Source organism: Megascapheus bottae, chromosome 28 (genome assembly GCF_031878675.1).
Source record: "Megascapheus bottae isolate mThoBot1 chromosome 28, mThoBot2.hap1, whole genome shotgun sequence".
Lineage (NCBI taxonomy): Eukaryota > Metazoa > Chordata > Mammalia > Rodentia > Geomyidae > Megascapheus > Megascapheus bottae.
The window spans coordinates 17823901-17850103 of NC_143536.1; the positions used below are offsets into that span (position 1 = coordinate 17823901).

The following is a 26203-nucleotide window of genomic DNA, read 5'->3' on the forward strand; positions in this document are numbered from 1 at the left end:
ACAGCATTACTTCTTTTTCTGTGTTTGTGGCACCAAGGAATCGAACCCAGGGCTTTGTGCATCTTAGGTGAGCACTCTACCACTAGGCTATATAGTAAAGTATATATAGGCCCCCTATAGTAAAGTTTTAATGAACTTTTTCTTCTGTTTAACCTTCACAATGGGAACGTGAGAAATTCATCATGGCTGCTTCAAAACACATATCTGTGAATACCTCCATGGGTGCCAAAGACTGTTTTGTATCCATCCTAGAACCATCCACTTTTTTCTTCTTTATCATGGGCTGGTTAGCCTCTGATAATGAACACTGATCAACCTTGTCATCAGACCATCTGGGGGAGAAGTCGTCATGAGCACTCTTGCATAAATCTGAAACTTTCAGTTTGCATCTTCTATGGAAAAATAGGTAATTAAAACTCAAAGTAAAAACAGAAGTCTCAGAATGCAGGAAAACAACCAAAAAAGGCTGATTTGCAAACCATATCCTAATGGAATTCTGCTTTGTGTTCTGATACTATGGGGGAGAATCCCTTCACCTTGAGATCCTCCCAGGTACCTGTTTCTCTTCTCTCTATTATTTTTAATCAAAGAGGGTTGAATCCAAGGCCTCACAAGTGCTAGGCTACCATCTGCTTTATCATGGAGATATACTATAAGCCTCTGCTGCTTATATCTTTAAGTGACACTGAGAGAGATGTGGCACATGTTGTCTCAGTTGCCTATATGTAGTCCAGTGGCTCATTTCCAAAGTTGTTAGGAAAGGCTTCTTCACTAGCACTACCTAAAGTCCTGAAGCCTATTCTCTTCACTTCAGCAATGTCTAGCTTAGATTCCCAGGCTTCTCAAGTTTCTGAGCTCTCTAAATTGGGTTGAACCTCCAAAGCAAGCAGTGCATCGACCCAGTGAGCACAATGTGGAAGGTTTCCTGGTGAAGGTGCTCTTTGCTTATCAGGGCCCTGAGATGAAGGCAGGCAGATCCAGATCCCTACCATTGCCTTCAGGATCCCACTGTGTCTTCCAGCTTAAGCCGCCATGAATGGAGGGAAGAGCTTTACATGCACGTCCTCTCCTGTGGCAATGGATAAGGTCCAATCCATTAGGAGGCTCTGTGTAACCAGCTCCCGAAAACTTGGTGGGTATACACTCAACTTGATGAATCTTCTCTAAAAATGATAGTAAGAAAACATTCAGGGAACAATCCATCCTTCTCAGGACAGCATGAGCAACTTCACCTTCTCCCATCTTTCATCAGGGCTAACATCACTGCACTGACAGCAGCAGTGGAGTCCTTAGTTTACTTAAATTCTATTCTTCACCCAGTGACCACAACACTGCATCTGTGTCTCTGCCAGAACCAAGATCAGCATTGATTGGGCACAGGGTTCAGTAGGCAGCAAAATGATCACTGACAACATACATATCTACCCACTACCCCACTGAAGAAACAGTTCATGATACATAATTTTTCTTTATAGCATCACATAGGTAGTTAGGAAGTTTCAGATATTAAGATTAGGGATTCTCACTTTGTGGTTAGTCATGGACAATGGGAATGAGAATATCACAAGGCCCAATACAGCCTCTTTATCTGCTCCAATAAAGGAGTTAGGTGGGAAGAATAAGATGCATCATGCAGGCTATGCAAATGCTTTCAGTGAGAAAACACAGGCAGCTGGGTGCTGGTGGTTTACACCTGTAATCTTAGCTACTCAGGAGGCTGATAACTAAAGATTGTGGTTTAAAGCCAGGCTGGGCATGAAAGACTATTATTTGCAATTAACCACCAGAAAACTGGAAGTGGCGCTGTGGCTCAAGTGGTAGAGCTACTGCCTTGATCTGAAGAGCTCAGGGACTGCACCCAAACCCTGTGACCAACGCCCCCCCCCAAAAAAAAAACCCAAAACCAAAAACAATACAAAACAAAGTATAAAAAACAGGCAGTGTAACAGACGGAAGACTTGAAGTATTTATGTATTTTTTCCAATTCAAATTGTGTTGTTAATAGAAAGACCAAATAAATTAATTTCTTCAAATGTAGACATTATAAACATTTTGTTAGAATCCCATAAAGTGAGATACACATTTCAATATGTGTCACTTATATGCCTATTAGAATGATCATTTTGGTATGCATTGAGGGGAATAAATAATTCCTAGTAAAACAAAGCTGCCAATTTCATTTTTCTTCAAAATAATATTGTGGGGTAGCTATAGGAGCCCCGCAGCTTGCCACTTGTGCTTCAGCACGTACATACTCAATGAAGCAAGCAGTCCAGAGTCAGAGGGTGCCTGGCCCCTCCCGCCTAGAGTAGGAGTTCCTGGATACTCCAAGCAAAGTCAAATGCCTCACAGGATTATTGTATTGTTTTAAAGAGGAACTACTTTAAAATCTAGTATTGTAATGCATAGAGCTGTTTACATTGTAAACATCGTATTCTGTTTAGCAAAAAGGCATCAGGGAACTTGGAATTTATTTCCTTGAGTTTAAGTTTGGAGATAAGTATCAGAAATTTAAATGTGAATTTATCAGTTTCAAAAAATCTGATGGTAAAAGGAAGTTTAGGGCTAACAAAAATAATTGTTTGTTATTTTAGTTCACCCTTGTAAGTTTGTTTGTAACAGTCTCCAGTAGTTCATCCTTGTAAGTTTGTAAGTTTCCAGCGGGGCCCACAGAAAAGAACGCAGATTCTTATTTACATCCTTCAGATGTAAATTTGGCCCTTACCAAGTTCCAGTAAGATCATGCTTAGAGACTACTTTTGTGTTGACCACTCTGATGCTTTAATCGGAGTAAAGTGGCCTTTATAGGACTCTTTAATCTGAAAACTGCAGTTCTGAGCCAGCCCGGGCAGAGCAAAGTCCCCGTGAGACTGTGATCTCTAATCTTCCAGCAGAGTTCTGGTAAGGCAGAGTTGCTTTGGAGCTCAAAGTGGCAGAGTGGTAGCCTTGAGCTGGAGAGCTGAAGGACAATGCCTAGGCCCTGAGTTCAAGTCTAGCAACCAACCAAGTGAAATGTCGATGAGACTTTTATCCCTGTGTGGGAGATGGTGTCAGATCCTAGAGTCACTTGCGCTTGGCCATCCAAAATTATCAGAGCCAGGAGGTCATAAAATAGTTTATAAGCATGCCTTACTAATACCTGTGCCTACGGGGCAGGAACTTGTCAGTATAATAACAGGTAGTTTACAATCATAATTTTGCTCAAAGCCCCTAACTGAGGAGATTTGGGTTGACACCAGCCACAAATTCTGGAAAGAAGCTTGTGAACCTGAGGCTGTGTGCCTATCAATCTGTAAAATAGGCTAAGCTTTTAGGGTCCCTGGCCAAGTATAGAGACAATGCTCCTGAGTCAGCTTGAAGAAGTTACAGAAGATGATCTTCGCCCAGATTCCACTCCTGGGACTTTAGCTAGCCCACTCTTGGCCATAGGCCCTCTTAAAAAACAAATATAAATGGGGGGATACAGGTGCCTAAGGCACAGGCCTCAAGATAAGCTTGTTGATGCTTTATTTACATTGAACTTTTAAATTTCAAATCTAAAGGATTTTCCCCTGCTTATAAGCATTGGGGCACCATGCTACCTCGTCCAAATCCCCTGCCCCTTGTCCAAACACCTGGCAGGAGCCTGCCCTCACCAGGATGTACAGGTGTAGACCAGAGAATAGAAGGGTTTCCTTTGTGGACGTTGGCTGTCTCCCCTACTTAAAATCTCCATTTGGGTCTGCCAACCCTGCAGGTGAATTGCCTGAAGAGCTAGGGTGGTAGTCAGTGACGGGTAAGATCCCCAGAGGGGGACAACCTAAGACAGGCACACTCTCGAGTAAGGCAAACACCTGCTAATGAAATAAATACGGGGGAGATGTGGAGCATGTCACATCAGGGAAATGGAAGCCTATGCTGTAAAAGGAGGCCTAACTTGTGGCCCCGTGCTCACCTCCTGGTCTTGGGACCACACCTGGCTGAGATGGCGCCTGCTGCTCGATCAGAGGGCGTAGCTGTGGTTTGTGACGTAAACTAAAGGCCACCTCTGGGATAGGCCCCAAACCCTTCCGCCCTCTCGGACAGCACATGATCCCCCTTCTTTGCATAACTGTTAACTCTCAAGTTTTAGGAGCAGGCAATCTACAAGTTCCTGCCACCATGAAATGGCATCTCAGTGACACCACCTCCAGCCACAGCCAGCTGACCTGAGTCCTGCCTCCATCTTTGTGGCCTTACCAGTATGCCCATGACACAGAACTATCCAGAAAAGCCACCCTGGATGACTGCTCTGCCGAATATGGATGCCACAGACGCTGCTTCCATACTCTCCTCAAAACAGGAATTGTGGGGGCCTGGAGTATCTCCCCTCAAAGCATGCTCGGGAGGACATGGGGGCTGTGCCTTTAATAGGGTATCATGATTCCTGTTTACCCCAATCCCATCTGAAACCCACCTAGCCCTCTTTGGCCCACCAAGCTCATTTCCACAGCAGCAGGACCCATGTTTGCTTTAAGTTGGTTGAGTTTATCCAGGCTTGCCTGGATGCTGTCTAATGTCTTTGCGCATCTTATAGGTCCCATCCTATATTCCGTTATGAGTGTCCATAAAGAAAAAGGGGGAACTGTGAGGTAGCTATGAGTCCTGCTGCTTGCCACCTGTGCTTCAGCACATACACACTCAGTGACAGAAGCAGTCCAGAGCCAGAGGGTACCTGGCCCCTCCTGCCTAGAGTAGGAGTTCCTGAATACTCCAGGCGAGCAGGGCGTGTCTCAGAATGTGGCTGACGGTCACATTCAGGGATGTCCCTATTTGATGATGTGGTGGCCACTGCTGGATCTGTATTTAGTGAGCAGGTTTTCTAAAATAAAGTTAGATCTGCACCGAGAGTCTGGTCTCCAGAGTCTGTGTTCCCGGGATTATTCGTGGGCTCCGTTGCCATCTTACCCTGCTTCCTAGACATCCGAGAAGGTCCCCAACATAATATATTTGGTTTTACACAAAATAATAAATTTGAACAAACATGTATTTATGCTGTACATGATATTCTGAAATGTATGACTACTGTTAATATATGCATTATTACACATTCATGGTGAGATCACTTAAAATGTACTGTTACTAATTTTCATTTGTTATAACTAATTACAATCACCATGTTATTTCTGAGTTGTTCTCTATAACGCTTCACTCCATAAAATTAAAAACAAAAAGAAAAACAAAAATAAGAACAAGAAGGAAATAAGAAAGATAGCATCAGTTAAAAAATACTATGACTAGGCTGGGAGTGTGGCCTAGTGCCTACCTAGCATATACGAGACCCTGGGTTTGATTCCTAGGTACCACAAACACAGAAAAAGCCAGAAGTGGTGCTGTGGCTCAAGTGAAAGTGTGCTAGCCAGGCCAAGAGTTTGGCCTAGTGGTAGAGTGCTTGCCTCGTATGCACGAAGACCCAGGTTTGATTCCTCTGTACTACATACATAGAAAAAAGCCAGAAGTGGCACTGTGATTCAAGCAGTAGAGCTCTAGCCTTAAGGAAGCCAAGGACAGTGTTCAGGCGCTGAGTTCAAGGCCCAGGAGTGGCAACAAAACAAAACAAAAACAAATAAACAACAACAAAAAAAGAGTGCTAGCCTTGAGAATGCCAGAGGATAGCACTCAGGCCTTGAGTTCAAGCTCTAGGCAAAAAAAATACTGAGTTTCAAATTTCTTTTTAAAAAATATTGGGGCTGGGAATATGGCTTGGTGGTAGAGTACTTGCCTAGCATACATGAAGCGTTGGGTTCCATTCCTCAGTACCACATAAACAGAAAAAGCTGGAAGTGGCACTGTGGCTCAAGTCGTAGAGTGAGCCTTGAGCAAAAGAAACTAAGGGACATTTCCAAGGCCTTGCATTCAATCCCCAGAACTGGCAAAAAATTTCAATATTATTTTAGGATTATATAAAATATCATGAACCAAAACAGAAATAAAAATATTTGAAATTAAGGTATAAGTATACTGAGAGGCAATAATCAAATCTCATTTATATGAAAAGGAAATAACTGTATATGTTAACCTGTTTGTCCCCATGGAGACTTTGGCTGAGGGTCCTGATTCATCAGTTCCAGCTAAATGCTGAGAGCCTTCTGCACCACAGCATTGATACCAATGTTCCAGGCCTCTGAGTTCCTCCCCTGGCTCATCATAAACTGTCATATGCCTTCTGGGCAACCTATGCATTCACACCTCCAAGTTTGTAATGAAAAAGCAAAATTAGGCTATATTATCCAGTAAATACTTGGCAATTTTGTTGTTGTTGTTGTTATTGACTTTACATAGATTCACTTGATTGAATCACATGTCCATTCATTTTCAAAAAAGAGAGGATAGAAAATAAAATCAACTAAATGTATGATTGTTGGGGGAATTTTGTTCAAGAGACAGCAGAAGAACAGTGAATTAATCTCTCTTCTTTCTCCCCTTTCTAACCCTCTTACTACCATCACTATCTCATTTCCATTTCAAATGGAACTAGATGACTATCTTCTCTTGCCTGAGGACAGCAGAGCTCAAGGCCCTTGTCTTCCAACTTTTTGATGTGCATTAATGGCCCTGAGACTCAGGTTTCATTTTGGATTAGATTTAACTAACAGCTGTCCTGGTTCTGAGAACATGGTGTTTGGACTGAGTTTCACTAAAGTTTCCTTGGGTCTCCTCTCACAGACGGCATTTAGAACTCTTCTACCTGCACCATCATGTAAGCGTATTTCCCTAATAAATTCCCGTCAGTCTACGTCCCTTTTCAACCTACCATTTATTTATCTATTGATCAATTTATTCATCCATGCATTTCTTTATCAGTCTACATATATCCTATTATTCTATCCCCATTTAAGAACCCTGATTGGAAAAAAAAAGAACCCTGACTGGAACAGATACAAACTGGCACCAGAAAAAATGTAAATGGACTTCTAATGATATATTCATTAATAATGAATATCTTTCTCACAAAGGAAAGTACTTATCAGATGGCTTCCCAGGAATTCTGTTGGGGTCATTCTCGAACGTCTAGGAGGAGGATAAGATGGCAGCGGAGCTCACGAATCCCAAGAACACAGACTCTGGAGACCAGACTCTCGGTGCAGATCTAACTTCATTTTAAAAATCGTGCTTGCTAAATACAGGTCGAACGGTGGCCGCCACGCTATCAATAGGGACGTCCCTGAATGTGACCGTCAGCCAATGGTGTCCTGAGACACACCCCACTTGCTCCAGGTGGGTGGGGCCAGGTGCCCTCTGGCTCCTGACTGCGTGTGTCACTGAGTGTGTACATGCTGAAGCACAGGTGGCAAGGAGCAGGGTTCCTAGAGCTACCCCACAGAATTCTACCAAAATTGTAAAGAACAATTAATGTACATTCTGCATAAACTCTCCCAAAAAACAGAAGGCAAAGGGAAGACTTCTTTCTCTATGAGGTCAGTATTATCTCCACACCAAGCCATCAAAAAAGAATAAAATTACTGGAAATTTCCTTGTGAGTAATCACAAAAATCTTCAATGAAACACTAGAAAAGTCAGTACCAAGTGACAAATTCTTTGTGATTCAGGCAGCACCAAGTGTGTATGATCAATACATTTTGAGGTCACTGATAGTAGAATCATTCCCAGGAAAAATCAAAGGTGCTAGGGAGGCCTTAAGAATAAAAAATAATTTTTCAGGGTCACTCACTAGGTTAAAAAGTGTGTCTGAATTGTCTGGCTTCAGGAAGGAGTTGTAGTGCCTGCTTCTAAACATGCCTGGGTAGGGTGGGTTGTGATGGGGATTTCCAAGTGGCTCTACATCATCTGAGACATAGCAACCCTCCAGTACTGGCAGAAGCCAGAGAGCTAGGTACATCTTTCCTCTGCAGTGAGTCCCCACCTACCTGGCTCTGTATAGGCAGAGCCGTTCAGCTGAGCCAGTTCAACCTGCAGCACTGGAAACAGCTAAAGAGATACCACATCTTTCACTTAGGTTGTATCTTCACTTGGTTCTTCCACACACATCAACTAAGGCAGACCAACCTCTAGCGGTGCTCCCCTCTCCCCCCCCAAAAAGAACCTGAATAACTGCTCCCTCCTGCTCATCCACAAGGCTCTGAACATGTACACTTCTCTTTTCTGTGTAGGAGAAATTTGCTCAATTACACATGGCTGAGTCCAGATTCCAAGTCTGGGAGCACACATTCTGCTTGCTTTGAAAAGAGAGAGAATTCTTGCTTCTCAGATTATCTCCTGAACTCCACCAGTGGAGTGGTTCATCTCTGTCTCTGTCTCTTTTTCTGTTGGTCGTGGGGCTTGAACTCCAGGCCCGGGCACTGTCTTTGAGCTCTTCAGCTCAAGGCTAATGTTCTACCACTTCAGCCACAGTGCCACTTCTGATTTTCTGGTGGTTAATTAGAGATAAGAGTCTCCTAGATTTTAGTGCCCAGGCTGGCTTTGATCCTCAGTTCTCAGCCTCCTGAGTAGCTAGGATTACAGGTGTGAGCCACTGATGCCCAGCTCTCTATTTCTGGAGATAGCTTTCTCCAGATACTTACCCTAAAATCAATGGCCTACCATAACCTTATCTTCTATAGACAGAGTAGTTAACTCCAAGGCAAACATCTCAATCAACCTTGACAGAAATTCTAAAGTTTATTTTTCTCTGTGTAGAGAATATTAAGGAGGTCCCAAAGCATCTTGAATTCTTGTTTAGGTCTTTAAATATTTCTTTGCCTTTGATGCAATTGCTCAGAAATCCTGGAATGTGAGCCCAGTTTGCCTGAGTTTAGTATGTAGCCAACATGCTGAAAGGCAATCTTACACTGACACTAACAAAGATTAATGTTGGGGGGGAGGATGAGAATCAAAGGCATAGGGTTAGATGGTGAGGAGGAGGAAAATATAGTCATAAAATTCAATGTATGTCCTACAAAATTAAAAAAACTGAGGGAAGGGGTATGGTTGGGAGAAATGGGAGAGAATGACCAAAGGGGTTACACTGATCAAGATTCATTGTATTCATATGCTACTTTACTTTCATTTATTAATATTTTTTAAATAAAATTTATTTATTTATTTATTTTTGCCAGTTCTGGGGCCTGAACTCAGGGCCAGAGCACTATCCCTGAACTTCTTTTGCTAAAGGCTAACACTCTACCACTTAAGCCATAACACCACTTCTGGCTTTTTCCTGTGTATGTGGTACCCAGGAATCTAACCCAGGGCTTAATGCATGCCAGGCACTAAATCACATTCTCAATTCCTTTATACAACCTCTTAGATAAAAGTACAATTAAAAATAAAAAAGATCTCCCCAATTCTACTGAGAAGATGACAAGATAAAAGTTGATGGGTATAAAAAATCCCATACAGGGGCCTGGAGTTTGGCCTTGTGGTTGAGTGCTTACCTAGCAAGCACAAAAGACCTGATTCCTTGATATCTCAAGCATAGAAAAAAGAGGAAGAGGTTCTTTGGCTCAAGGGGTAGAGCTCTAGCCTTGAGAAAGCCCAAGGACAGTGCTCAGGCCTTGAGTTCAAGGCCTAGGACTGGCAAATATAAATTAAAAAAATAACCCCATACACTTCAGCTGTTTTTCTTAGCTGGAAGGCTCTCTCTTCTAATTAAAAAAGTCCCAGGCTCTGGGCTTTAGAGAATTATCAGGATGCTAACAGGCTCAAAGGCTAGTCCCTCATGCTAGTGGCTCTACAACCTCAGGCTCTCTTTTACCATTTTAGCCCTGGAGCAGACAAGATTCCACTCAGGAACCAGTAATCTTTTATTTCTTTTCAGTGTCAAATGTCATTATGACATGTTCATTTTTAGGGCAACAATTCTGTAAGCACTGCCTAGAAAATAAGCCAAACACTGCACACTCCATCCTGCCCTAAGGAGGACACATTTTTACACTACTGGGATCACGTTCGTTTTCCTTGCTTGCTGTTTTGGTTTCTGAAGCACCCTCCACGTACCCCGGACTGCCCTCGGACTCGTCCTCCTGCTCAGAAAGTCTCTTCATTGCCAGGATTTCAGGCGTCGACTGTCCGGTTCTGCACTCCAAATCCCAACCCCAGCTTCTCAGCGGGACCTGAGGACAATCTGAGGTGGCGGGGCTGGGCTGGTCACGGTGTCCCCTCCCCAGGCGCACTGACCTCTGTCCTGCCCCCCTCCACCCCACCCCCACACCACGCCTCCATCTTGGGACCCCAGCAGGGCGAGGCCAGCACCCGCAGGGGCGCCGGGGCGGCCGCCCCACTTCTCAGGCACCCACAGCCGGCCAATGGGGCGCGTGCCGAGCTCAGAGGCCTCGGGGCACCTCCCCGTGAGGCCGCCTCCCGCTCCGCACGTGGTCCCCAGGGCTCCGCGGCTTCCACCCCACATTTCCATATCCCACTCCCACACGGAAAAGGGGACCCGGGGGGGCCCGTGGTGACCACCACAGGGTCTGCGTGACTTACCTCTCCCTCGGCCCGCGCTGCGTGCCCGGCGGCGAAGCGTCCCTGGCGCCTCGCCCGAGGCCTCGGTAGCCGGAGGCGGAAGGGGAGGGGGAAGAGGGGGCGGGGCGAGAGGGAGGGGCGGGGATGAACTGGAAGATGACTCAGCAAAGTCCTAGTCTGTACTTCCGGGGCCTTCTCGGGTGAGATCTTGTGAGAGGCAGCATGGCGGGCCTGGACTCTAGGACTTGGAAGACCAGAAGCCGATGAGGAGAGGAGGAGTCGTGGGGGAGGGGAGGGGCTGTGCCCACTCCAGGAGGACGGATGTAGGAGTGTGATGAGTGGGAAGGATGGGGGCTGTTAAGAGAAAGTGGGGGTGGCAGTGAGAGAGACAGGAAGGGAGAAGTGGATTGCAAGAGTTAGGGTAGGGCTGGGGGGCTGGGGTGGGGAGAGGAAGGTGAAAAGGGAGAGATGGGCATCTGTGGGGAGAGGGCACACAAAATGGATGACAGAAGAAGAGAGGTGAGGAAGGTGTGGATGGGGTGCAAAGGAGGGGTCCCTGGCCTGTAAGTGCAGCTTGGATCTGTCCTGGGGCGACTGGGTCCCACCGCATCCCCCGAGTCGGTGTCGTAGCTCCACCTCAACTTCTTCGTAGTGTGCCCCCCCCCACCCCAGACCGTGCTCCTTCCACTGAGAAGGTCTTTAGCAAACCCCGACTTGAAGAAACTCAGCTGCATTCACTGCATTTGCCCTCTCTCCATGCATTCCTCAGCTTCCTCTTAGATCAGGTTTCCCAAATCTTTATCGGCTTTACTTCTATTCCTTCTGCCAATTCTTGGACTCCAGCTTCTGCTTTTCCTAAATTCAGATCTGCCCTTTTTTTTTTTCTTTTCTTACCAGCATTAATACAGGTTGAAAAGACTTGACTGGGTAGCTGGGTCAAGGATGTAGGGGAGTGCAAAAGACCCTGACTGCTGTCTTGACCACCAGGGTATTTTTGCATTTGGAGCCTGCACCTATTCATGGGTCCTGGAATGTCTAGCATGGTTTGTAAAGCTTATGTCAGTTTTTGGCGATAACTTCCCAGTCTCTTTTGAGGCCGAGGGAGACAGTCAGGCTTCTGGAAAGATGAGGATTATCCTTCTCTGGTGAAGAAATGGGGATGAGTTATCAGCAAAATGGGGGACAAATTCAAGGACATTCACTCATGGGCCCTGGACCTTGTCTTTTGGATTTAGCTTCCTTGCTCAGGTCTGGGAAGTACTTAGTCTCAACAATCTGTGTTTCACTCTAAGGGGAATAATGGGGAATGGAAAGAGCTCTGGGATTGTACCCATATCATCAGAGGATGATGACCAATGTGGTATATTTGTCACGCTATTGCACAGACATTTCCATGCCTGGGAACCAGGGATCTTTAAGCTTGCAGTAGTCAAGGAGAAAAGTAGTGAAGGAAGAAAGGGAGGGATGAAGGAGAATGGAAGTAGTGAAAGAATAGTTATATTCAAATATGGTCATTACATTGATATTGCACCTGGAACTGCCTCAGGGAATAGATAGATGACCAAAAAAGTACTGATTTTTGACCTATGGCCTAGATGTCTGGGAGAAAAGAAACTCATCTCCCCCATGTGTTTTCCCCTCTTTCCTGCCAGGGATAGAAAGCACCTGCAGAGTAAACTTCAGTCAAGAAGCAGAACACAAGTCTCATCCTCTCTTGAGGCTTCCAAGTTGCAAACGAGCTGCTGCTGAGCTGCTGCTGTTGTCCCTGAGTGCTGAGGGGTGCTTGCTAGCTGTAGAGGCCACACCAAGGCTGGTGCTCAGCATAAAATGTAGCCACCAGGAGTGTGAAGGAGGTAAGGAGGAGCAGCACGATTGTTTTTGTGTTTTCACTAGAAAGATCAGACATGGACAATCTGAACTTTATGAATCAATTACTGGGGGCATGTTCCTAATTACATTTTGCAGCTTATGCAGGCATTTATGAACAAATAATGATAATTATTACAAATAGTTCCAATGTGACAAATTAAAATAGGGAAAATTGACAAGGATACCCCCTTCAGGAATCAAGGAACAAATATACATCTTAATGTATTTATGTATAATCTCAACAGCAGAACATATTTGCATGACAAATGTGTTTAACAAAATATTGCTTACCAAAACATTGATATTAAGAAAAGATAGGGCCGGGAGTGTGGCCTAATGGTAGAGTGCTTGTCTAGCATGCATAAAGCCCTGAGTACCACATTCCTTGGTACCACATATATAGCAAAAGCTGGAATTGGTGCTGGGTTCAGGCAGTAGAGCACTAGCTATGAGAAAACTCAGTGTCCAGGCCTTGAGTTCAAGTACCAAGACTGGCAAAAGAAAAGAAAAGGTAATTTTAAATTATAAAATGCAACTTTCTATTAATAGTTAATCATGGGAGAAGAATTTCCTGTGTTTCCTTCTACAGTGAGTAGCAATACTTATGTATTGTTACCTTCTCATTTGAAGTTCTCCAATTCATTTTTTAAAATCTTCCCTTCCTCTATTGCAGTGTTCTTACCCTTCTTCTATTCTTATGGTAGATCATATTCTTTCATCTTCTGTATCGCCCTCTCCTGTCTCCTCTGAAGCCAGAAATAAAATTATGTGGGTCTTTCTGATGAATCCTTATGAAATCTCAGGACCTTCCTGAGAGGTCCATTCTTTAACTTATAGGTCACTTATTCAAAGTTTGTAAACAAACTTTGGAGGAAGATGCTTGCACCATGATTTCTTTCCGGAGTTCTCTACCTAATTATAGAACACCATCCATAGGGAACTTAGAAAAAAGATGAAGGGAAGCCTTCCACTCTGTGACAGATATGTCTGAAGCACTCATCCATTTACCATATAAAAGTTTCAAATTCCCAAATGCTCTTGAATGTGTCTGGGCCAGAACAAACCGCAGGGCATTTGAGTGATTGGAACACCACTGAGAACAGTGAAGCAAGCAATAAAATATTGATCTTCCCCTTCATCATTTTCTTTTTCCTCAATACCAAATTCAAGGCCTCCACAATTATCTACCACTTAGAGAAGTTTAGCCCCTACATTTTTAATATCTTAAATCATTCACCAATGATTCATTTGCTTATTCAAACTATATGTGCTTTATTTTTTTTCTTGGCAATAACAAAATTGGCCATGGTGTTTCATGTTACACACCAGGCTATGAAGATCAGGGTATATGAAGATGAGGGCAGGACTAGGTGTGAATGTTCCTGACCTGGGCATCTTTGTGAATGGCACCAACAGTAGGCAAATGTCTAGCTATTGGATATCCTGCTGCAGTGATGAAATGAAATAGACTTCTTTCATGACTTAGAGTACAGGGTTGAGCTACGTAGATATTTGATGGAACTTTCTCAGGTAACTTGTGCTACTGGCCAGCAGATGGGTTAGAAATGGAGGTGCCCGCATATTACTATATTCTTTCCCATACATGCCAGTAGCCAACACCAGATATAAAAGCATCAGGCCAGAGTTTGCAGGATTTGCTGTCTTTCTGATGGTAATAGGTTCAGGCCGGCTTTTGTTTGGACATATCCTCTCATTCTAGACTATTGATCATCTTTCTAGGGGATTCTTCACACCATCAGTAGGGAATGACCCCTCCTCTAATTTTCTTTTTTTGTATAGAAGTTATCATTTACCCTTTCTTTCAGATATGCATTTTGTCCTTTCTGTAAATGAATAATCTTTACTATCAGTAGGAGTAATTGGCTCTAAATTTTGCTTCTCTGACTGTGATCTTTAAGGTACGAACAGTGACAATCTTTATCTCCCAGTTCAGAATCTGCACTGTAGCAAGACTGACAGACAATTTCAGTTCATCATACTTTGAGAATGGTGCGTCTAAGACATGAGAAAGACTTCCGTACTTTTTTTTTTACATTTTAACTTTAAAAATGGTCTTTTGGTTATTTCTTGATTAAGATTCTTTGTATCCCCTTACAGTAGTTAGCACACAGGATAAATGTTAAACAGATAGTTCCTGTAGATCATAATTTATGCTTTAACTTTATTTGTTGTCAGAGTTTGAGGAACAATAAAAAAATCCTTTGTTACATCCACTTTTTTTTTTTGCCAGTCCTAGGGCTTGAACTCAGGGCCTGAGCACTGTCCTTGGGCTTTCTCAAGACTACAGCTCTACCACTCTAACACCACCACTTCTGGCTTTTTTATGTATGTGGTACCAAGGAATCGAACCTGGGTCTTTGTGCCTGCTAAGCAAGCACTCTACCACAAGGCCAAACTCCCGGCCCTACATCCAGATTTTTTTTTCGTGGGTCCTGGGGCTTGCCCTGGGTGCTGTCCTTGAGCTATTCAGCTCAAGCTATCACACTACCCCTTGAGCCACAGCACCACATCCCCTTTTCTGGTGATTAATTGGAGATAAGAGTCTCACGGTCTTTAGTGCCTGAGATGGCTTTGAACTGGGATCTTCAGATTTCAGCCTCCTGACTAGCTAGGATTGCAGGCATGAGCTATTGTGCCTGGCCAGATTTTTTTTTAATGGGTATTAATCCATGGTTTCTTCTGTTTAAATAGACTTAGATTCTGGAGTACATTTTTGAGTAGTCTATGAGATTATAAATTCTATACTTTAATGACTATGACATTGTCTAATCACACTTACTAAAAAGCTTGTATTATATATATAATATATATACTATATATATATTAGATACATATTTTGCCAGTCCTGGGCTTGAGCTCAGGGCCTGAGCACTGTCCTTGGATTTTCTCAAGGCTAGAGCTCTACAACTCAAGCCTCAGCACCATTTCCAGCTTTTTTATTCTTTGTATATGATACTGAGGAATCGAACCTGGGTCTTCGTGCATGCCAGGCAAGCACTCTACCACTAGGCCAAACTCCCAGCCCATGTATTATATATTTTGAAATGTCACTTTACCTAAATATGATATTGATAAGTAAACATGCACGTTACTGAACATTGACACACCCTGAAGGATACTACTTATCAGATAGTTCAGCAGACAACAAAGCTTTTATAATTAAACAGCAGTTCACTGGTTTCAGAATAAATATAAATGGCAGTTAAACAGAATAGGAAATTCAGAGAAAGACCTAAGAACATGATCTTAGTATTTTTGGTGCTCCTATGTATTGTTAGGGTTAAGATCCTTCAGTGTCAGAGCACTTGTTACAATTTTTTTTCACTTGTTACAGTTTTACATTCCAGACATCAGCTTGTCCCTGTATGAAATAAGCTGATTTCTGAGGTGTAGAGAGAAGGAGGCCAGACAGTTTCACTTTACTTCTTTTTTAAAACTGTATTTGAATTGTATTTTATTGTCGGAGTAATGTATAGAGAGATTACAGTTATATTCGTCAGGCAGTGGGTACATTACTTCTTGAACACTGATACCCCTTCACATGTTTTTGTTCCTCTTTCCCTTCCCCCACCCCTCCCACTTTTACTTCTTCATTCACAGGTTCATCTGTACTACAGCTCTCAGGAGGAGCTTCAGTTTCTCGAGTTTGGGAAGCATGTTGGGATCATTTTGCATAGAATGGACAAAGATAAGTGTATATCCACCAATCAGGTGGCTTCAAAACCAGCTAGGCACATGGGTCAACTGTTTGCTTAAGGATAGGTTCTGACATGTCCACTGTTCCAAAAATAGTGCAAAGAGAAGGGAATTTACATAAAATGAACGACTTTAGTTGAGACAAATGGTAGCATTTATATATATTATATCATTCATTGTGTCTGGAAAACACAGGTACAGTTGAAATGTTTAAAATTAGTGTTCCAGATCAGTAATGGGATCTTTATTCCCAACATATTATCTTAGTTTCCCTTTTAGCCCTGAAAATTTCAAGATGAAGAAAAAAATAGAGGGGCAGATAATTTTCTGTTCATGTAACATTTTCATAAAGATAATAATTTTCAGATAGCAGACCCAATTTATGAAATATAACAAGTACTCTTTTTAAAATTTTATTGTCAGGATGAGGTACAGAGGGGTTACACTTATATGCGTAAGGTAGTGAGTGTATTTCTTCTCAAACATTGTTACCCCATCCCATGTTTTTCTCCCACTTCCTCTCCTCCCACCCCCTCCGAAGTTGTAAAGTTCATTTCCAATAAATTGTCTCGTGATTATCGCTATTACATTGGTCCATCCCTTGTCTTTTGTCTTATCATTTTACAACAGGTACTCTTAATTGCGCAATTGGATAAATAAAATATAATTCCTTTGATGTGTAACCATAATTTTATACTCATAGAATAGTAATCTGTGGGTCTGGGATTCAGTTTTGTCCAGTGGCCAACTGTTGGGTGGCAGGTGCTCACTGTGAGCATTCTGTGACGACCTGTCACCCTGGTGATGTATGATGCGCATCCTGTCTTCCCATCCAACTGTCACTCAGCTGAGCGGTTCATAGCTGAGGCAGTTGGGAAGAGCTCCAGGTGATACCTATACTGCTCTGAGATGGGAAACTTGAATTGCTGCTGCAGTGGTATGTAAATCCTGACTGAGTTCTTCAATGCTGATTCTTTGGATGGACCGGTTCAGTTTACTTAACACAATGTCCTTACATGTTTCCATTATCCCCCAAACCAATTTCTCTACTGATTTATACACTCAATTTTTATTTTTAATTCAGTTTTGAAAGTAGCTACCTTAAAAAACTCCTAAATTTATAGAAATGTACATTTCCTAAAGTCAATTGTGAAGATACTGTTGGAGAATAAGACACAAGGAAGCACATCCATATTGCTTCCATCAGCTGTATAATCAATTTATCAGGAGACTGTCCACGAAAGAATCATAGGTTACCCTCTTCTGAAAGCCTATGTCAAAATTCAAATTTAGTGGGACTTAGTGAGTCATGGCTATAATATTAACCACTTGGGAAGTAGTCTTGGGAGATTGTATGTCAAGGCCAGCCACAGATTAAAGTATGTCTTGAAACATTTCTTGGGTACAGAGGTGTCTGTTTGTAATCTCACAAAGAAAAATAAGCACTAATAGGAGGGCAAACTCATGTGTAAGAGTGACCTTCTCTCAAAAAATTCAACACAGAAGTGGCAGACAGTATGGCTCAAGTGGTAGAGTACCTGTCTAGCAAAGTTGAGTTCTGATACACCAGAACGAATTCATATGCAAAGTCATAGCCAGTAATATTCGAAATTCTTAAATGAAGAAACAAATTTGGGTTGAGATGTTCAACAGGCTTCTGGAGACAGGATACTTGTATTGAGAGTGGAACTGGGAAGGGATTAAGAAGAGACACTCTCCGACAAGTTAGGGGAGTTAATACATTCTCCCTAGGCCTTTGTCCAGGGGGCTCAGATCAGTTGTCATTTGACATGGATTTATATCAGTTTCCTCTACTGACTACTTAAATTAGCAAGCCAATGTGACAGATGACCTATAAATACACTTACCTGCTCCTTCAGATGTGGCCAAGACAAGAAAAATCATTTGTGGTGTACCCTAGATGTGGAAGTTGCTTGGGAATTAATAGAGCTCAGCAATATCTTGTGTGCAAGCAAACCTCAGGACATAAGGGGTGGTTATCAGATCATCAGGAAGGTTCCCTAAGAAGCATTTGACAGTGCGGAGAGGATGATGATGGAGGGCCACTGGTGTGGACTTCACAATGCACATCATAGGTCAATACTTAAAAGAAAGTTTCTTATTTTGGGGCCGCAATAGACAAGTAGGAGAAAGAGGCTGTTTAGGACTTGAAACTTTCTCTTATCTCAGGTATGACTTCCAGGCTATTGGACTTCCTGAGGAAATACTGTCACAGTAGATTTTTTGAAAGACGAAGAGAACTCTGGTTTTAGATTTCACTGGCTCTGACATCATCATTTGAAATCCCTAAATTCTCCTTCAGAGAATGGTGAAGTGCAGATTATATCCCTTGCTCTTCTTATGCTTTGAGATGCTGTGAGGTGATAGGAAATAAGAGATTTTAGTCACAGTATCATGATATCAACTATTTCCATGGACCCAGCTCTTTGCAAACACTGGCTGATTCTTGCTGATACTTGCTGATTAAAAACTTTAGGGCACTATTGAGACCTGTCTCATACAAACTTTGCCTTTGTTAATCATTTTTATTCCGTAACGGAGTAACCTAGTAAGATGAACATTGTCCATACTGCATTAATTCCATTTTCTGACTTTGTAAATGATAACTGCCAGAAAAAGTATTGCCCATATATCTACACTGGGTTTCACTGCACTTCCCACTGGAAAAGTCTTCCTAATGCCTGTACTTAGTTTTTCCAGTGGTGAAGACTGTCAGGAACTTCTGAACTACAGGAGCTTTTGTAATAGGCCTCTGTTGAGACATCTATGCATATTTATTAACCTTTGTCACCAATTAGGCAATAAAACATCACAATTAATTCTTCTTTTTCCTAGGTTAGTACAGTTAGAGACTCAGCTTCTATAGTGTCCCTATTTTGAGCTTCCAACTATGAGAGAGGTCCAGTATTGATTTTTTCACCTGGTTAATTTCACTGTTCATACTACTATTCAGAACCATCCTTGGCAAAAGTGAGCACAAATGTTTAAGGTGCTGGATATGCTGTTGATGTACAATGCATACACAAACTGAACTATTACATTGTACCACAGCATATGTACAATTATTATGGGTAAAAACAATGTTTTAATGTAGATAGGCAATTTCTTATTAGCCTCTGAACCTCTAACAGCAAGATGTCAACCCCTGAATCTATTATAATACATTTGACAGGTTGTTGTTGCTGCCATGAGGAATCCCCACCTGTGAGGTCAAGATCATCATCGAGTAATCCAGATTATTATGGCAGAAGAATTCGTCTCTGGCCACCTAACAGTGGAGACCCTGAACAAGAACCAAGCGAAGGTAATGGGGAAATTCAGTCATTGTATCCATTCATCAGTGATGATTCCAAAGTAGTCCTATAATGCAAAGAAAACTGTAATTGTGTTAGGCTATGGTCTTCTATAGTTAATATGCCCAAATTTAAATTCATAAATAATTATTTGTATAATCATCTAAGTGAAGATCCACTTATTAAAGAAATTTCTTGTGCATTAAGAATTTCTTAGGGCTGGGAATGCTTGCCTTGCATTCATGAAGCCCTGGGTTTGATTTCTTGGTACCACAACCACAGAAAAAGCTGGAAGTGGTGCTGTGGCTCAAGTGGTAGAGAACTACCCTTGAGAAAGCTCAAGAACAGTGTTTAGGCCCTGATTTCAAGCCCCAGGACTAGCAAAAGAAAAGAAAAGAAAAGAAAAAGATGGCAATTGTTTCTGTATTGAGCAGAAACTTTTTAATTTGATGCTATTTGTTAATACTTGTTTATATTTTGTAGGAAATTGGGATTTTTTTTGCCAGTCCTGGGGCTTGAACTCAGAGCCTGAACAATGTCCTTGGGCTTTTTCCTCAAAGCTAGCACTCTCTCACTTGAGCCCACAGCACCACTTCTGGCTTTTTCTATGCCTATAGTACTGAGGACTCGAACCCAGGTCTTTGTGCATGCTAGGCAAACACTCTACCACTAGGCCAAACTCCTGGCTATCTACCCATGAGTTATATAGTTCACTTTCATCCTTGCTTTCTTCAATTTTTTTTTCTGGTCTTGGGACTTGAACTGTGGAGGCTGAGTGCTGTTCCTGAGCTTCTTTGTTCTAGGCTAGGACTCTACCACTTGAGCCACAGTGCTGTTTCTGGTTTTTGAGTGTTTAACTAGAGATAAGAGTCTTACAGTGACTTTCTGCCCTAGCTGGCTTTGAACTGTGATCCTCAGATCTAATTTTCCTGAGTCTCTAGGTTCAGTGTTTTTATACTTTCTTTTGTGTAACCTTTGTATGATTTTTTCCTTTAATATATGTCAAGGTATGTTCTATATACCACAAATGGACTATCTTGATGAGTATGTCATATCTGAAGGTAAAACAGTATACTAATTCTCTTATTGTTAGGTGAAATTCTGTACAAATATTAGTTAAGCCTATTTCCTCCATTACTTATTAATTTCAAAGTGCTCTCATGACTGACAACCAGACTATTAAAGTAAGAAAAATGTGTTATCTCAGAGTTCAGAAGGAAGACATCCCAAATCATGCTGTAGGCAGAACAAGTTTGCTCTGAAATCTGTTTGGAAATCTTTTCTTTTGCCTCTTCCTAGATTCTTCTGGGTAATAATAATAAATTATGGACTCTAACTTTCAATAATATTTATGATTGAAAATATTGGTAATAGTACTAATAATTAGTAATGGTTTCAATATTATAACAAATAATTATGAATACTAATAATTATCAATTGAATATAAATGTATTGTTATATGGAATAACTTGGCCTTCCTGGAATCCAATGAAACACTTCTTTTACTTCAGAATCACGTGGCAATGTCACCTTCTCAGTCTGTCACAGCCATTTCATAAAAGAACACGGGGACCACTGGATGGGAGTATATACTTCTCCAATGAACCTTGGAAGGTTAACTGATCTAATCTGTGATGCTTCCATAACATCAATTTTAGAGGTTCTAGCATTGGGTTGTCAGTTTATCATGTGTTTTAAGGAACATATTTGATGTATAAATAGCTGTTCAGTTCCATTCTAATCTTCTTTAGTTCTTCCTCAAAGTCTCTCAAGAACTCACAAAGGCATGTTTAAATGTTCCACTACAGGAGTGGATTCAATCTTTTTTTAAATTGCCTTTCTATTAGTTTTGTTTCTGGTTTTTATCATTCTTGTTCCATACCTTTCCTTTTTTCTTTTGTCCACTAAGAAGCATTAAACTAATCCTGATAGTAACTGAGTCATTCACTTTCATCTCCTCAAGCTCTGTCAATACAAATGAAGTTCTCTGAATTGTTCTTCCACAAAGCCAATGTACTGACAGTCATACTGTTTCTCACTAGATTCTACTAAGGTCATCATGGTGGTAGTGCCATGTGACTACTCAGAAGAGGAAGACCAAGGTATTGATGAGGTAAAGTTGTTCCTTTTAGTTTGAGATACAAGTGTTATTTATTTTCTTGTTTTTTTCCCATTGACTTTAGTTGTGAACCTTACCATACGCATTAAAGAAAACTTAATTCCTGTGTTTAATATGGAAGTCATGTATACTTTTCATTGTGGAAGTTGTCAGGAGTGATGGATTTCATGATTCTGATGCCTGTTTCTTGATGGTGCTGATATATGATAGCATGAGCTAGTAATGGTTGGGGAGCAACACTTTTGTCAGTCATAATGATTTCAAAAATATTTTGCAAGTACCACATGACACACACTTGAGAGTTTGAACACAACGTATATGCTTCTTGAAAATATAAGGTTGAATTTGTGTCATTCTTTCAAACCACTATTTTCATGCCATTAAATTTTTTTTATATAGCATGGGTTTGAACTGAAAACATGGTATTTCCTAGGAAAGCACTACACTACTTCAGTCACATTAGCAGATTTTTTTTGCCAGTCCTGGGCTTGAGCTCAGGGCCTGAGCACTGTCCTTGGACTTTCTCAAGGCTAGAGCTCTACCACTTGAGCCTCAGCACCACTTCCGGCTTTTATCTATATGTGGTACCGAGGAATTGAACCCGGGTCTTCATGTATGCTAGGCAAGCACTTTAACCACTAGGCCAAACTCCCGGCCCCTAGCAGATGTTTTATATGTGAGTGTTTTTCCTTGTATTACTTTGTACTTTTGCCCATGACTCAATTCCTCATCCTCATGATTATGATTCATTTGTTAGCCTTTTCTTAGCTGAGTGCAGGAACACTAGTCCATCATGTTTAGTTTTTTTCCTTTTTATTTGCCAGTCCTGGGGCTTGAACTCAGGACCCCATTTAGTTTTCTAGTGTCACCACAGTAAACAGTTAACCTGCACATACAGAATTGGACATGACTAGCTCCTCATAGTGTCTTCTTTTCTCTTCCTGCAGGTGGACTCCACAGCTCCTGAAAACCGTATGTATTCTCAACTCACAGGCTTAGAAAACATTGTTGCTGGGAAAGGTTGGACTTTCTTGCCTATTTTTGTTCAGAAATCCATACTGATTCCTACTTTGTGGTGATAAAGAGGAATGAGAGTGTGCTCTGTAGGAATGGTGATACAAGGAACATGGTTACCAGTCTTATTTTTTTCCCCCCACTGGAAGCAGCCATGTCATGTTGGTGGTGTGTAGTTGTGAGCCTGAGGGCTGAGAGGTGTCTGTAATTGGGAAATGTAATTGGATGTTAGTGTAATTGGGGGAGGTTTCTATTTTTTCCTCAAAATCATTTAGAAACGGAAAAGCATAGCATTAGTACAAAGTTTTGAAAAATGACCCATTACCAAATATATAGATAATTAATTCATACTTTTCTGAGCATAGCTAACACTAAAGAGTAAATTAATATCTATAGTCCTTACTTGGTTATGAGGCAGAGTGTTTCATACTGTAAATGGATTTAGAATTCTTTTTTTTTTTGCCAGTCCTGGGCTTGAGCTCAGGGCCTGAGCACTGTCCTTGGACTTTCTCAAGGCTAGAGCTCTACCACTTGAGCCTCAGCACCACTTCTGGATTTTTTCTATGTATGTGGTACCGTGGAATCGAACCCGGGTCTTCATGCATGCTAGGCAAGCACTTTAACCACTAGGCCAAACTCCAGGCCCTGGATTTAGAATTCTTAAAGCCAGGCAAGGGCACATTGTTGATTGTCTGAGCTACAGATTTGCATTCATCCTTTGTCATGGTATCCCTAGTCACCATGTTAGGGAGTACCTGATCCTAAACACATGCCTGTCACCATCTCATTTAAGGTAGCACGGTAGTCACATAACAAAGATTATAGATAGTGGCAGGCTTTCTTGTTGATGTGAAATTCATAAATCATATAATTGACATCTCTCCCCTTCTCCTCCCCAATATGACAGCATTGTACTTGTAGAACAGTGTATATGAATATGTGGTCTTTGTTAGCACTTGTCCATAGTGTTTAGTAGTATTCTGTTATTTTATTGTATTTAACATGGTCTTTGCAAACCTTAGAGATCTTCCAATGCATTGGCACTCTGAGGTACAGTGACAACACATGGCTCCACCTGGTTATCATGCTTGGGCACATTCCTGTTGGTTCCAGTATCCAGGACATATAAATTAGGGGGCATCCATACCTTCCTCATGCCAAACTACAGGAAGAAATGTCCGATTCTTGGAGGCCATTGTGAGCTGGAAGTTATTGCCTCTGTGGACACATATACATAATATCTATAAAAGCATTTAGGAAAGGAAAAAATCCTATGTTAGTGATAAATATTTGTAAACTTTGGTATTTCAGTGTTTTCAGACATTTGTACTTTCAGATTATCTCTGTTTCTTTAATTATATTTTATTGTCTGGGTGATGTAAGAGGGGTTACAGTTGCATTTATCAGGAAGTGGGTGCATTACTTCTTGAACATTGATACCCCTTCCCATGTTTTCTCCCACTTTCCCTCTCCTCACCCACTGCCAATCATCTTGTTTTTCCCCTATCCTCCCGTTTCAAGTAAACAAATAAACATATATACAATATACCAGGTATCAAAGTCAGATACAGTAACAACATAAGGTAAACCATAAAGGGAAACAAAAGAGAAAAGAAATAACTTCACATAGTACTGAAAGAACAACAATCACAGAGATAACCCCTTGTTTCCATATCCTGGAGTTCATTTTGCTTAACACCATCCCATATGACCATATGTACATAGCATTTGAGCTATTGTGATCCTCTGCTGGGAGAATCCTAGATGTGTACTAATTATTACAAATGAGGGAAACCATGGGCCTATGTTCCTTTGGGTCTGGCTTACTACACTTAATGGGATTTTTTTCCAAGTCTTTTCATTTCCTTACAAATGGGGTGATGTCATTCTTTCTGATAGCAGCATAGAATTCCATTGTGTATAAATACCTTATCTTCTTGATCCATTTATCTACTGAGGGACATCTGGATTGGTTTCATATCTTAGCTACGGTAAAAATGCTGCAATGAACATCATTGTGCCAGTAGCTTTAGTATGCCTTGTTTGTGGACATTTGGGTAAATGCCCAGAAGTGTGATTGCTGGGTCACAGGGGAGCTCTGTTTAATCTTTTGAGGAACCACCATACTGCTTTCCAGAGTGATTGGACAAGTTTGCACTCCCATCAACAGTGTAGTAGTGTCATTCCCTGCTGGCCACATCCCCTCCAGCATCTGTTGTTACTAGATTTCTTGATAATGACCATTGTACCTGGAGTGAGGTGGAATTTCCACATTGTTTTGATTCGCATTTCTTTTATGGCCAGAGATGTTGAGCATTTCTTCATGTGTCTATTGGCCATTTGTATTTTCTCTTCAGAGAAGTCTCTCTTTAAATCTTTAGCCCACCTTTTAATGGGATGGTTGTTTCTTTGAGGATTTGTTTTTGAGAGATTAAATTATTTGAACTGTATGTATATTTTGGCAAACTATCTTTTTTTTGTGGGTCATGGGGCTTGAACTCTGGGCCTGAGCACTGTCCCTGAGGTCTTCGGCTCAAGGCTACCACCCTATCACTGGGCCTAGGCATTGTCCCTGAGCTCTTCAGCTCAAGGCTTGCCCCTTCAGCCACAGTCTCACCTCCATTTTTCTAGGGGTTAAACAGGGATAAGAGTCTCATGGTCTTTAGGGTCTTTAGTGCATGGGCTAGTTTTGAACCATGATCCTCAGAGCTCAGCCTCCTGAGTAGCTATGATTACAGGCATGAACCACCATGTCCAGCTTAACAAACTATCTCTTAAAATGGGATTTGGAAATTAGAAGGAAATATTGAGTGTTAAAGTTCTTATAAGAGTAGTTACTTTTAGTCAAGGAAGAATCTAGTACAGAGGGAGACACATGAGAGAACATGGGCATGTTGGAGGAAGAAAACAATCTTGAAAGTGATCAACATGGCAGTGAACATTTAATTAAGTTTGTGAAAGAGAAGGAGAGGAATCGGACCTGGTCATTGAGCAGAGCATTCATGTTGCTATTCATACATTTTTTTTTACTCACATTATATGGATTTTTTTACATATTTTATTAACACTGATTTTTACATCATATTTCAAGTGGCATGTTTAACAAACAAGTATTTGAGAAGGGAATCTCTATATGCAATCACTGGCACATAGATTTTAGAACATAATTAAAATTAACCTGAGGGTTTATATGTCATAGATGCACATTAATCTATTTAATAAAACATTCTGTCTATGGAGTATATATCCCATCATAGATTTTTTTTGCATTTCAATAATTTTATTGAAAGGTACCAAACATGAGTTGGTCAGGTTACATCTGCCAACTCAAAGTTAACACTGATGTTTTCAAAATGGTTTTCCATAAAGCATGGTACACAAAAATTAAGGATAACAGACACTGGGTCTTTGGTTTGTTTCTCCAGTGCTCATTTATCCTTAACAGGCGAGAATGGCTAACCACCATTCTGGGGGCCTCTGCCCCTGCATGTCCTGTCCCTAACACTTCTGACACCTCCTTTCCTCTACCTGCTGGTGGGAACAACCCTCACTGTTCCTGCTTCTAGATCCCTAATTATGCAGGTGCTGGCCTTTCTTAAGACAGGGGTATTTATGAAGTACAGTCTCTTCATTTAAAAGCAAAACAGCAGTTTTATTTTTTTTTGATTTTTTTATTATAATTAGTAAAAGGGTTACATGATATTTGCCAGATAGAAGGTGCATTAATTCATATACATTGATACCCTTTCAC

General features: G+C 41.4%; 1 protein-coding gene across 2 annotated transcripts in view; it reads left to right on the forward strand.

Moving 5' to 3' along the window:
* The first annotated feature begins 16853 nt into the window (after positions 1–16853).
* Positions 16854–26203, forward strand: part of LOC150045368 (uncharacterized) — a 51187-nt gene continuing 41837 nt past the window's right edge. For both annotated transcript variants that reach the window (XM_090319843.1, XM_090319842.1), the window contains exons 1-4: positions 16854–16942; positions 19199–19330; positions 21362–21432; positions 22386–22410. In XM_090319843.1, coding sequence (XP_090175969.1) covers positions 16915–16942; positions 19199–19330; positions 21362–21432; positions 22386–22410 — 256 coding nt within the window. In that variant the 5' untranslated portion in view covers positions 16854–16914. The remainder of the gene's footprint in view (positions 16943–19198; positions 19331–21361; positions 21433–22385; positions 22411–26203) is intronic.